This window comes from Pollachius pollachius (assembly GCF_949987615.1).
Source record: "Pollachius pollachius genome assembly, chromosome: 6".
Classification (NCBI taxonomy): domain Eukaryota; kingdom Metazoa; phylum Chordata; class Actinopteri; order Gadiformes; family Gadidae; genus Pollachius; species Pollachius pollachius.
The window spans coordinates 25,094,626-25,108,116 of record NC_136939.1 but is presented as its reverse complement, the minus strand read 5'-3'; the positions used below and the strand labels follow the sequence as shown (position 1 = coordinate 25,108,116).

General features: G+C 44.5%; 1 protein-coding gene across 1 annotated transcript in view; it reads left to right on the top strand.

Annotated features, from left to right (window-relative positions):
- Nucleotides 1–10,838, top strand: part of cpo (carboxypeptidase O) — a gene marked incomplete at both ends in the record, with an annotated part of 13,245 nt that extends 2,407 nt beyond the window's left edge. The window contains 5 exons of the mRNA XM_079738190.1: nucleotides 2,209–2,325; nucleotides 4,583–4,676; nucleotides 5,115–5,317; nucleotides 7,442–7,526; nucleotides 10,570–10,838. Coding sequence (XP_079594316.1) covers nucleotides 2,209–2,325; nucleotides 4,583–4,676; nucleotides 5,115–5,317; nucleotides 7,442–7,526; nucleotides 10,570–10,838 — 768 coding nt within the window. The remainder of the gene's footprint in view (nucleotides 1–2,208; nucleotides 2,326–4,582; nucleotides 4,677–5,114; nucleotides 5,318–7,441; nucleotides 7,527–10,569) is intronic.
- Between the last annotated feature and the right edge of the window lie 2,653 nt (nucleotides 10,839–13,491).

Here is a 13,491-nt window from a genome sequence, read left to right as displayed (position 1 = left end):
ATAGTTTAGATAAAACTAGAGTATATATATATATATATAAATATATATATATATATATATATATATATAATTATTAGTGCTGTCAAGCGATTAAAATATTTAATCGCGATTAATCACATTAAAGTTAACTCGCGATTAATCACACATTTTTTTATACATTAAATATCCCTTGATTTTGTGCTGCTAGCCTTTTAGTGAGATAAGAGAGTGTTGAGAAGGACAGTAAGAAGAGACCCGCAGTGAATTCAAACCGGTCCACTTGACATTGGGTAGGTGCATGACAGTGGTAGGCCTACCGTAAAACTTCAATAGCCCAGGCGTTTTTTGTTTCATCACTGAACTTTCGAACAAAACTCTTGCTCAGCAAAGATGGAAAATACACACACACACACACACGGTGGCGGAGTGGTAATCGCGTTCACTGCAGATTTAATGTGTTCACAATGGCATGCCCTTTTAATGAGAGACCTGTTGATATCGGAGCGCAAATTATTACTGCAATCCACCGGGAGCGATTAATAAAACCACGGCTCGACATCTTGGCATATCCGGATGAGTTTTTGCTGGAGAGATATAGATTCTGGCGCAAATCTTTAATATATTTAAATAGCCTTCTCCAGCCTTACATAGCCAACACCACCAATCGAGGACCTGGCCTCAGTTCACCCCAGACAATTTGCGTAACGCTCCGTTTTTTGCAAATGGTAGTTTTATCTATAATGTTGGAGATGCTGAGCACATCTCAGTCCTTTCAGATGACCCATCCACGTCCGGACCAAGATTTCCATCGGCCTCCTATCATATAAAGAGCAATATTGGCTACTATGCCGAGAGGCGCTTACAACAGAAAGTATAAAATAGTCCTAACGGACTTACGTCCACTGGAGAATGTTCGATCGTAGCCGGCGGCTCCATTACAAGCACTAATCCATCTTGATCTGTGAAGTTGATGAATTGTCACTTTTAGGTTTTCTACCCAGTTACCAAAAAAAAACATTTGGAACATTTGCGCTGTGACACGCACACGGTTTGAAAGTGTTACTTCGAAGACAAACAAAATCTAAAATACAAGAAAAACCTACATTCAACCAGTGGGGTACCCTCACATGGCCCCTGACTCTCTGAGGAGGTACCTACCCCCTCCATGCCAGGGCGCCCTGAATTTATGTCTATTGCCAGCTCCTCCACCGGGGTCAAGACAATTTGAGGGCCAGACCAGTCTGCCGACTGTTGGCCTTTTCACGATTGGCTTAAAAAAAAAGGGTATGATAAATTAAATGCTGGACTGACAAACTATACCAATACGATGGTGGGAAAGGTTTGTATGTTTTTACACTTTTACTTGATCCGCTGACCGCTTGGGAGCCATCGGAGTAGGCCTACATATTTTTTAGAAGAAAAGGGTTATGTGGTAGGAACGTTAAGAATGCTTAACCGGGATATTAATAGATTCATGGCTCAAATATTAAGGATCATGCTTTTGACATGTAACTAACGCATTTACGCGGTCAGCGATCCGCTGCCAGGCTTTGGTTCTCTGGGTTGCAGAGGCTTTAGCGTTCCCTTTTCTTGTGATAATGTCCTTCTCCTCGTCCTAGCTCTCCAGGAGAACCTGGAGTTCAATTTCATTGAAATAAGCGGCCCGTTTCGCCATTTCGATCAGGGTTTCCATGATTTGGCGTGGACGCGCACAACCCTGTGTTAACCAAACCCCGTGTTGATTGAACTAATGCATAACCCGTACGGTGGAACCGACAGCTCTGGTTTAGTTGGCACAGGGTCAATCAACCTAGAGTTCAGCGTTAACTCCGTTCGTGGAATACTCCTCCGGTATGGTGTTGTAGTTTTTCTAACGTGACTAGTTGTTGCTAGACAGAAGGTGAAAAACTACAACGTTTGCCAAGCCAAAAGAGCTTTAATCGCGTGATAAAAAAAAATTAACTCCATTAAAATTGGTTTGCGTTAACGCCGTTAATAACGCGTTAAACTGACAGCACTAATATATATATATATTTAAAACAATAAAGTCCTCAGTCTCAGCACTAATATATATATATATATATATATATATATATATATATATATATATATATATATATATATATATATATATATATATATATTAAAACAATAAAGTCCTCAGTCTCTTTCAAAATCTGCTTGCGTAAGCTCCCGTTGCTCTGACCTCTCCCTTCCACCCTCGAACAGATCCTGCAGGAGTACAGAGTTCACGGTAGCAGGATGGCAGTGATGATGAAGGAGATGGACTTCTACGTCACCCCTGTCCTGAACGTGGACGGATACATCTACTCCTGGCTCGAAGGGGTCAGTACGGCCGAGACACCAGAGTCTCACGGTTAACAGTAGGGCTGTCCCAAACTATTATTTTTCAAATGAATGATCTAGCGGGTTTTAATCGACTAATCTAATGTTTAATTTAGACAGCCTTGCAGGAAGAAAAGTTCTCTAATTTGTGTCATATTTTATTAAGTGACACCTGGGTATAAATCACTAAAACACATTCTGTTTCATTGCTTGATAATGGAACATTCCACGGTGGGAAAGGGGAGAAAGTTAAAAGAACGATAGTTCATAGTTATTATAACTCTAGTTCTTCTAGACTTTGCCTTAGGGGCTCGTCCCGTTCACGCGCGCGAGAGAGAGCGAGCTATATGCCATCCAGGCTGTTTTATTTACAAATGCTCATTCATTGCTGTCGTTCTCGTAGGGATTTTGCACAATCTGCAAATAACCACCTCTCTAGACGTGTTCAATGTGAAAAATGCCAGACTTTTGAATGCCATGGTCGTGATTTTTTTGTTTGTTTTGTTTCGCTGCTATCGCATGCTGTTGCCATTGTTGTTTGATTTCTTCTTCTTCATTTTTAAACGATGGCGTCTATAAAGGGATTATCAGTCTACGTCACTCTACGTGCCGCGCTCTCCGCGCCTGTCGTTTGCAGAAAGAGACGCAAACATGGCTTGTTGTGCGGTTGGTTGCAAGAAACATTTGAATAAGTCTGATTATCCCATTTATTCTACTTCTTGCTGGCCAACATAATAAAACAATTAAAATACTTTAATAATTATGCTTTTTCTTATTCGTATTACATGCTTATTAAATGTATACTCTGTTTGAGTTAATCTCCCTCAAAAAGTAGTCCCCTTTAATTACGAACGACCAAGCATATTTTTGACACCTCAAACGGCATTATCCCGCTCATACCATGGTCACTTGCCAAAGAAAATATATTAAGATCATTAATTTATATTTTCATGCATTTGACAATCCAAATATAACGTTTTTCACATAAATAAGACGGACCTTAGCTATGACTTGGCAGCGGGGGTATTCTAGTCTGCTGAGCTATGACCCAGAGAGCTAACGTTATGGATTGTTATAATTCGAAATTCGTCCCAGCCTTTATACCACAGATACTCTAGGGTCTATAGCAGGCATCTCCAAACGGTGGACCGCGGTCCGGGTCCGGACCAAGTGACGGTCCTATCCGGACCCATGATCAATTTAAAATATTTTTTTTTTATGATTTTATTTATTTATTAATTTCTTTATGATTTCACTATACAAAGCATGATTATGTTAATAAAGACATTACTCACTGAAATACAAATTGAATGGCAAAATAGTCCGTAGTACAGCATAAAAACAGCAAAAGTAATGATCTTCACAGAGCGAAGATCATGCACTCAAGTAAGACAAAGTAACTTTGTTAAGTTACTTTGTCTTACTTGTTTTTCATGGTTAAAAGTAAGCTATTTGGAAATTGAAAATAAATACAGCTGAAATTATAAGAAAATATGCTGTGTTGATTGTATTTGACAAAAGTAGGCTATTAGGACATGGTAGGTTAGAGGTTCGGACCTTTCTTGGAAGGAATTTTTAGTAACTGGACCTTGTTCAATTTTAATTGAAGACCCCTGGTCTATAGCATATAACCGCGTTGTCTGATACAGTTTAATTAATTTTTCACAATTAACCAGCTCTCGTTTTGAAGAATAATCACTGCGAAATTTGTCCCAGCCTTTATACCACAGATACTCTAGGCCCTTTTTTAAATTCGTCCCAGCCTTTATACCACAGATACTCTAGGGCCTAGAGTATCTGTGGTATAAAGGCTGGGACAAATTTAAAATTATAAATATGTACACTTTATGTTGAAAGTATAGACCGTCGCGATTCCCATTGAAACAAATGCACGGTGATTATTCTTCAAAACGAGAGCTGGTAAATTGTGCCACAGATACTCTAAGGTCTATAGCATATAAACATGTTGTCTGATTACAGTTTAATGTAACAGTAAGCTGACAACATCCTAATTAACACCGCAACTGCAAATTAACCACACGGAGATAACCATGGCAACGGGTCAAACTAATTTTATTTTTGCCACCATTCTGCGCCCGCATCCGCCGTGTTGATAAACAAATAATCCCCCTATAGCCATTGACGACTAGCTTTCTGGTGCAATACCACTGGACTGGAGTGTGGGACAGGAGTTAGTGTAGTTGTTTGGAAAAAGATCCATGCCTTTATAACGTACTGTTTGGTTCTCCCACTGCAGTCCCGTCTGTGGAGGAAGAACCGTTCTCCTGGAACCGGCGGCTGCAGCTGCTACGGCACTGACCTCAACCGCAACTTCAACGCCACCTGGGGCAGTAAGTGAAAAACCTTGAGGTGGTTTCTGAATTCAGTTTTCCGCACCGTGAGTATGGTCTGCAATTATTTCCTGAAACTAACTACTAAAGTTTACGCAATTTGAGTAACCAGCAACCGTAATTGATGACAAACTCTTCATCTCGACCAAGGTGTGAGAGAGAGAGAGAGAGAGAGAGAGAGAGAGAGAGAGAGAGAGAGGTGCCTTTCCTGTGCTTTAGTGTCATCACAAGTGGGCGTGTCCACCTAGGCGGGCAACCTTTGCTACAGTCCACTTGGTAGGCTGGTAGACTGATGTATCCAGCATACATCTAGGTGGACACGCCCACCTGTGAGGTCACTAAAACACAGGAACAGGCAGGTTTTCAAACGGCTTGTAACGGCTTATCACCATCTGGGGAAAGCACCAAGATCAGACGTGTGTTTCGTCCTGTGTCCAGCGATCGGTGTGTCGACCGACTGTTGCTCAGAGACGTACGGCGGCACGGCGGCCCTGTCGTCGCCCGAGGCGGAGAGCGTGACGCGCTACCTGGAGCAGAGGAAGGCCGACGTGCTCCTCTTCCTCACCATCCACTCGTACGGCCAGCTCATCCTGGTGCCCTACGGCAACCCCAACCTCACCGCGCCCAACTACGATGAACTGGTAACTATGGCAACCCCAACCTCACCGCGCCAAACTACTACGAGCTGGTAACTTTGACTACGACCGAATGGTAACTACGGAAACCCCAACCTCACTGCGCCGAACTACGACCAACTATGACTACGACCGACTGGTAACTATGACTACGACCGACTGGTAACTATGGCAACCCCAACCTCACCGGGCCAAACTACGATAAACTTGTAACTATGACTATGACCGACTGGTAACTATCACTACGACCGACAGGTAACTGACTTCAACGAGCTGGTAACTACGGCAACCCCAACCTCACCGTGCCCAACTTTGACCAGCTGGTAACTCTGGCTACGATCGACTGGTAACTACGGCAACCCCAACCTCACCGCGCCCAACTGGTAACTATGACTGCGACAGACTGTTTACTATGAAGAACTGGTCACTACGACGAACTGGTAACTACTAGGGCTGAAAGATTGATCGAAATCAATCCGACATCGCAATGTAATAGAACGAGATTTTGCAAATCGCAAAGGCTGCTAACCCTCACCCTATATGTTGAATGGTTCCAGTGTTGTGTTGGTCATACTATAGAATGATTTATTGCCTGTTTAGGGAATAATACAGAATATATGGATCATTAAAAAAGAAAAATCACATTTTAAATCGCAATCGCAATATTGGTCGAAATAATCGCAATTCGATTATTTCGCCCAAATCATTCAGCCCTAGTAACTACAATGAACTGGTAACTAGGATGAACTGGTAACAGCGATCAATCCTTACCGCTGACACTATACTGATGGTTATATTAAAAGTATATTTTGTAAAGATATTGACCTTTTGGTTTGGTTGTAATTTCACACAAATCTAAAAGGTGTGATTTTTAAGGCATGTGGCTCAGGAGGTAGAGCCGGTTGACTGGTAACCGGAGGGTTGCTAGTTCGATCCGAGGTGTCCCTGAGCAAGACGCCTCACCCTGACTGCTTCCTGACGAGCTGGCTGTCGCCCTGAGTGGTCGGCTCCGCCGTCGGTGTCTGAATGTGTGTATGAATGGGTGAATTTTAGGCAGTAATGTAAAGCGCTTAGAGTGACTCTGGTTAGAAAAGAGCTGTATAAATGCAGTCCGTTTACCATTTCCGAAATATAATTTGATATTTTTTCATAGAAAAGTAATCTGTCAGCTATTAGTGACTGTAAGGCTGTGAAAGTCTGAAGATCTCTTTACTACAGGGGGTTGTAGAAAGAGCTGAATCACTTAAGGGCTCTCTCAAGTTATTTACAGCATCGGGATCAATCATTTACTGAACTGTTAATCAGTATGAGGAAGTATATACTCATAAGGGTCAATAAATACTTTGTTTGCTTTGAGTTTCTTGCTAAAACGACCAATCAAGGCTCAAATGCACAATACAGAAAGTGCTGAATCGTGTCCGCCAGCATTTAGAAGAGTTCCCTTTACCAACCACGAAAGGGCGCCAAAGGATTGTTTTTCTTTCTTTTCATCTCCGCAAATTAACCATTTGAGGAGATCTTCAGTTGACTTTACCGACCAGGAGAGGGAGCTAAAGGACCATCGATTTCATTAGCATCACCAGTTGGATAAATACCATGTCCTTACAATTCAAACTACGTTACACAAAACCGTTAAAAATAAAGAAACCCCCCGCCCTCCCTCTCGACTTTCCCTCCCCTCCCCCCCCCCCCCTCTCTCTCTCTCTCTCTCTCTCTCTCTCTCTCTCTCTCTCTCTCTCTCTCTCTCTCTCTCTCTCTCTCTCTCTCTCTCTCTCTCTCTCTCTCAATTTCAATTTCAATTCAAAAAAGCTTTATTGGCATGAGAAATACACATTTGCATTGCCAAAGCAGGTGAACACTAAAATAAACAGCGTTATAAAATAAAAAGGTAAGGTATATATTATAATAATAATAAGTATGAACCTTTTGAATACAAAATATCTATGCATGTCAAAGTTAAACTTTAAGTACTATAAGTACTTCAAAAAGTAAAATGTGTGATATTATAAAAGTTACAAAAATTACAGTATCTTGTATAAACAGATAAGTTAAAGATACATTCTAAATGCACAGTATTTACATTGCGGAGGATTAGTGAAATAAGTATTGTCTCTCTCTCTCTCTCTCTAGATGAAGGTGGGTCTGGGGGCGGCGGAGGAGATGAAGAAGGCCCATGGGAGGAGCTACAGGGTCGGGACCTCGCCCGACATACTGTGTAAGTGTGGGGGGGCGCACACGTACACACACACACATACAGACTCTGACACGAACGCACTGACGCACAAACAAACACACACACAGACACACATAAACACACACACACTGTTTCCGACACACACACACACACTTACACACAGACACACCTAGTATCCGACACGCGCACACACACACACACACACACACACACACACACACACACACACACACACACACACACACACACACTAGGGGAGTGAGGTGCGATGAACTCACCACAGGTCCACAGCCACCGTAGGCGATGAGCTCTCTCTGTGATACACCGCTAGGGTTGAACGATTCATCGAATTCAAACCGACACCTTTCTTTATATTCTTTTGTAATTTGCTACTGTTACTGACTTAAGATTCGTATTTATTTTTCTTTTACAATTCAATAGTTAAATAAAGATGTTATAAAATCAATTCATCTCAACACAACGGCCTGGCCTAACCCCTCTTGCCCCCTGCATCTGTCAACGTACGGATCCCATTGACTATGAATGGGGCGGAGCCGCAATGCATTGTGGATCCATCCGTTCTGTTGTATCCGTCGGCTCCGTCAAGAAAGTTGAAAAAATTTTCAACTTTTCAGGCAGCGACGGATCCGTCATCCAATCAGATCGCGTATGCTCGGGCATGGCTGACGTATGCCTCTGCAAAGACTACTCCCCCATCCGTCAGCCACGCCTTCCGTCGTCTGTTGACGGGCGGTTCAGTGGGTAGACGGCGTAAAAGGGAAAGAGCAGATTATATGCTGACTGCTTCCAATGTTGTGTTGGTCATACTAAAGAATGATTTATTGCTTGTTTAGTGAATAATGCAAAACTTAAGGAACTTTAAAAGAAAATCGCATGCTCAAACGCAATATTGCTTGAAATAATTGCAATTTGATTATTTCCCCAGATCGTCCAGACACTGAACCTGTTGTGGTTCTGCATCGGGCTTTAGTGAGCAGACCAATCAGCAAGGTTTTCAATTTTGGGAGGCGCACGTCAGGCCCTTGTGGTGGACGCAAGTAGGGTCTGCAAGGACATAAGGGTTCCGTAAACCCCCTTGCATTGCGTCGACATGGAACCATAACCCCTCTTGCCCACTGCATCCGTCAACGGACGGGTCCCATTGACTTTGAACGGGGCGGAGACGCAATTCATTGTGGATCCATCCGTTGCGTTGGATCCGTCGGCTCCGTCAAGAAAGTTGAAAAATGTTTAACTTTTCAGGCAGCGACAGATCCATCATCCAATCAGATCGCATATGCTCGGGCTTGGCTGACGTATGCCTCTGCAAAGACTACTCCCCCATCCGTCAGCCACGCTTTCCGTCGTCCGTTGACGGACGGTGCAGTGGGTAGACGGCGTAAGGGCTTGTTCACACTTCTACCGTCCGTTGACAGATCTCATTGACTTTGCATGGGGCGTTCGCGAAATGCATTGAGGGTCCGTCCGTCCATTCGGCTCCGAGGCCTGCGTCAAAAAGTTGAGAAATTTTCAACTCTTCAGGCAGCGGCGGATCCGTCGGCCTATCAGATCGCGGTTATGCAAATACACACGCGTTTCCTGGACCCATTTTGCAATAACAAGCAAGAAAAAGCAGGAAAATCCAGCCGTTATATTTTTTTTAAAGAAATATGGAATGATAGAATTGTTTTTAGTCACCTGTTTGTGTCATCTTTTGTATTTATATCCACACATCGGCTTTGTAGCGGGAAGCGATTTGATTGGCTGCAGTATGCGTCTACAAAGACTAGTCCCCTACACGTCAGACACGCCCTCGGCCATCCGCCGACAGACGCATGTAGTATGAACAAGGCGTTAGGGCTTGTTCACACTACCTCCGTCGGTCGACGGATCTCATTGACTTTGCGTGGGGTGTCCGCGAAATGCATTGTGGGTCCGTCCGTCCATTTGGCTCCGTGGCCAAATGGACGGACAAATGTTCAACATTTCAGGCAGCGCCGGATCCGTCGGCCATCAGATCGTGGTTATGCAAATACACTCCATGCGTCTACTAGATGCATTTTGCAAATAACAAGCAGGAAGAAGCAGGATAAATCCGGCCGTTGTATTTTTTTAAAGAAATTAGGAATGATAGGATTGTTTTTAGTCTCCTGTTGTTTGTGTCATTTTTTGTATTTATATCCACACATCGGCTTTGTAGCGGGAAGCTATTTGATTGGCTGCAGTCTGTGTCTACAAAGACCAGACCCCTATACGTCAGACACGCCCTCGGTCTTCCGCCGACGGACGCATGCAGTGTGCACGATGTGTCATCACGGGCCCTCCTTGCGTCCACCCCAAGGGCCTGACGTGCGCCTCCCAAAAATCGTAACCTCCCGTCGAGGCGACGCAGCAGCAAGGGCTCTGATTGGTCATTGCGTTGCAGGAACGTGGGACCATAAAAAGGCCTTTAGGGTCACACCTGCAGAGACTCTCCACTCAGTCTCACTTCCTGAGACTCACCTGTGCTCCCAGCTGGTGCTACTTACCGCTAACGAAGAGCTCAATAAACATTGCACCATTAATCTAGGTATTAACATACCTCCCCCTTTATCCTCCCTCCCTATATCTACCCCTCCCCCCCTCTCTCTACCTCCCTCACCCTCTCTATCTCTACCCCTCCTCCCTTCCTCTCTTTCTCCCTCTCTACCCCCCCTCCCTCCCTCCCTCCTCTCCCGACCCCTCCCCCTTCACCCTCCCTCCCTCCCTCTCTACCTCCCCTCCTTCCTCTCCCTCCCTCTCTCTACCCCCCTGCCTCCCTCTCCCCCCCTCCCTCCCACCCTCTCTCTACCTCCCCCTTCTACTCCCCCCTCTCTCCCTCCCCTCCTCCCCCCCTCTGTTTCCCTCATCCCTCCCTACCTCCCTCTCTCTACCCCCCCTCCCCTCCATATCTCTCTCCCTATCACCCTCCCCTCTCTATACCTTCCCCCTTCTCTCTCACTACCTCCCTCTCCCTCCCTCCATCTCTACCAACCCCTCTCTACCCCTCCCCCCTCTCCCTCTCTCCCCCCCTCTCTCTCTACAGACCCTAACTCCGGCTCTTCCCGGGACTGGGCTCGCCTTGCCGGCATTCCCTACTCCTTCACCTTCGAACTCCGTGACAACGGGACGTTCGGCTTCGAACTCCCCGAGATCCAGATCCAGCCAGCCTGCGAGGAGGCCTACTCCGGGGCGATGCACATCATCCACCACGTCCACCACCAGCAGTTCAACGCGGCAGTGTCAGTGGCAACAGCCTCCCTGTTGGGGGCGCTGTTGGCTACATGCGTCACTGTAGCAAACAACAGTTTTTGAAATTTTCACGATTTCTTTTTTTTTTTTCTCACAATTTGCTTTTGGTGGCTTGGTGAAATTATTTAGGATTCAAGGTATTTTTTGTAAGAAAATTCAGTTATAATTATTTTTCAATATTTACATTTGGTGGCTTGATGAAATTATTGAGGATATATCTTTTAAATCTTTTTTTAATTTCCACTATTTGTAATATTTTTTCACAATGTACATCACTTTCCACAATTTAAACAGATTTTACAGATTTCACAATGAACACAATTGACGCAAAATGTATGCAACCCCAGTGGTTCCCAAACTGTGGTACGCGTACCCCCAGGGGTACGCCACGTGACACAGGGGGTACGCGAAAAAATGCAAAAGAAAAAAAATAAAAAACATTGTTTGTAAAGAGCGTCATTACATGTTTAAACCGGCGGATTAATAAGCGCCTGTTCACTCACTGTCATGCATAGACATGTATAGGCTACCCTCTGGTGGTCAGTGAATTAATTGCACTGCCGAAACAAACACGTTGCCCGCCGCCCGGCTAACTGCCGTAAATGGATAAATGGCTAAAAAGGATAAATTGCCCTTCCAGAGGGACATCCACTGCTGCCACCAGTCAGCTAACAGTCGAAGGTGCACTTTCCAGCGACAACAACCCACATTATTCGTCACCTTCAACGTCGTCTACCTTTGACCGGGATGCTAGCGATGCACCTGTGGCTGGTCACGCTGAGAGCATAGCCACGGACAGTGGTGAGGAGTCTGATGCAGAGCCTCCTGATGCGGGAAAGCATGCAGCGACGGGCATAGGAACAACCTCGTCAAAAAGGCGAAAATATGATGAAAACTATATTGCTTTGGGGTTCACTAAGATTAATACTGGTGGATTTACTCGGCCACAGTGTGTTATATGTGCAAAAGTACTGTCTCACAACTCAATGAAACCGTCACTGTTGCGCAGACATTTAGAAACAAAACATGCTAATTTGAGAAATAAGCCATGGGAGTTTTTTGAGCGAGAATTGAGAGGACTTTCTACCAGTAAGACTTGCATACGGGAGACAGATACCGTTAATAGGAGCGGGCTACAAGCATCTTACATGGTGAGTTACAGAGTGGCTAAAACTGGCAAACCACACACTATTGTCGAGGACTTAATTGTCCCTGCTGCCATGGATATGGTCGGGACGATGCTGGGGGAAAAAGCCAAAAAAACTATACAGACCATGCCTTCATCCAATAACACTGTTTCTCGGAGAATCAGTGACATGGCCGAGGACGTGTTAAAACAACTACTACGTCGTGTACGAGCCAGTGAATTTTACGCGCTACAGCTGGATGCGTCGACAGATGTAGCCGGCCTGGCACATGTCCTGGTATATGTGCGATACATTCATGAAGGGACAATTAAGGAGGACATGCTTTTCTGCAAATCTCTGGAAAAAAGGGCAACTGGAGAGGACATTTTCAAAATGCTGGACACCTTTGTGACATCAAACGGACTTATGTGGACACAATGTGTTGGTATCTGTACCGATGGCGCACGGGCCATGTCCGGGAGACACAGCGGAGTAGTAACGCGCATGCAAGCGGTTGCTCCTGATGCCACTTGGATTCACTGCAGCATCCACCGAGAGGCTCTTGCTGTCAAGGGAATGTCTGCCAGTCTGAAAAATGTTTTGGACACAACAGTGAAAATGGTGAACTTTGTGAAGGCCAGGCCCCTGAACTCTCGCATTTTTTCTGCATTATGCAGTGAAATGGGCAGCGATCATGAGACGTTGCTACTTCATACAGAGGTGCGCTGGTTATCAAGAGGCAAAGTATTAACACGTTTCTTTGAACTCAAAGATGAACTTAAGATTTTCTTCAGTGATCACAACTTTCATTTGTCTGAGCATCTGCACGATGAAAAGTTTCTTACACGCCTGGGTTATCTGTCCGATATTTTTTCTCGTCTGAACGAACTTAATCTTGGATTACAAGGGGTTTCAGCAACCATATTCAACGTGCGAGATAAAATTGAAGCCATGATAAAAAAGTTTAACCTCTGGTTAAACTGCACGGAGAACAACAACACAGAGGTCTTTCCCACGTTGCATGAATTTTTATGTGCAAATGAACTCTGCCTGACAGACAGCATGAAACACGAGATAACCGCGCACCTCCGTGAGCTGGCTGCACAGCTGCGCAGGTATTTCCCCGAATCTGACAGCTCAGACAGTTGGATACGTCATCCGTTTACAGATGTCCCTGCTTTCTTATCAACATCTGAACAGGAAAGTCTCATTGAGATCACAACAGATGGTTCCCTGAAAATGGAATTTAATCAGAAGCCACTGTCGGATTTCTGGATCGGACTGTGCACAGAATACCCCGTGCTGGCCAAACGCGCTGTTAAGACTTTGATGCCCTTTGCCACCACGTACATGTGTGAGAGTGGATTCTCAGCTCTGACATGTATGAAAACAAAATACAGAGCAAGACTTTGTGTGGAGAACAATTTAAGACTCAGACTTTCTCAAATTCAGCCAGATATTGCAGACCTATGCGCATCCTCTCATGCACACCCTTCTCATTAAAGCTGCGGTGAGTTTGTAATTTAGTTTCAAGCGGTTTATAATTGAATATGTTCTAGAAATGTAGAAATGTTTGGTAGATTACTTTT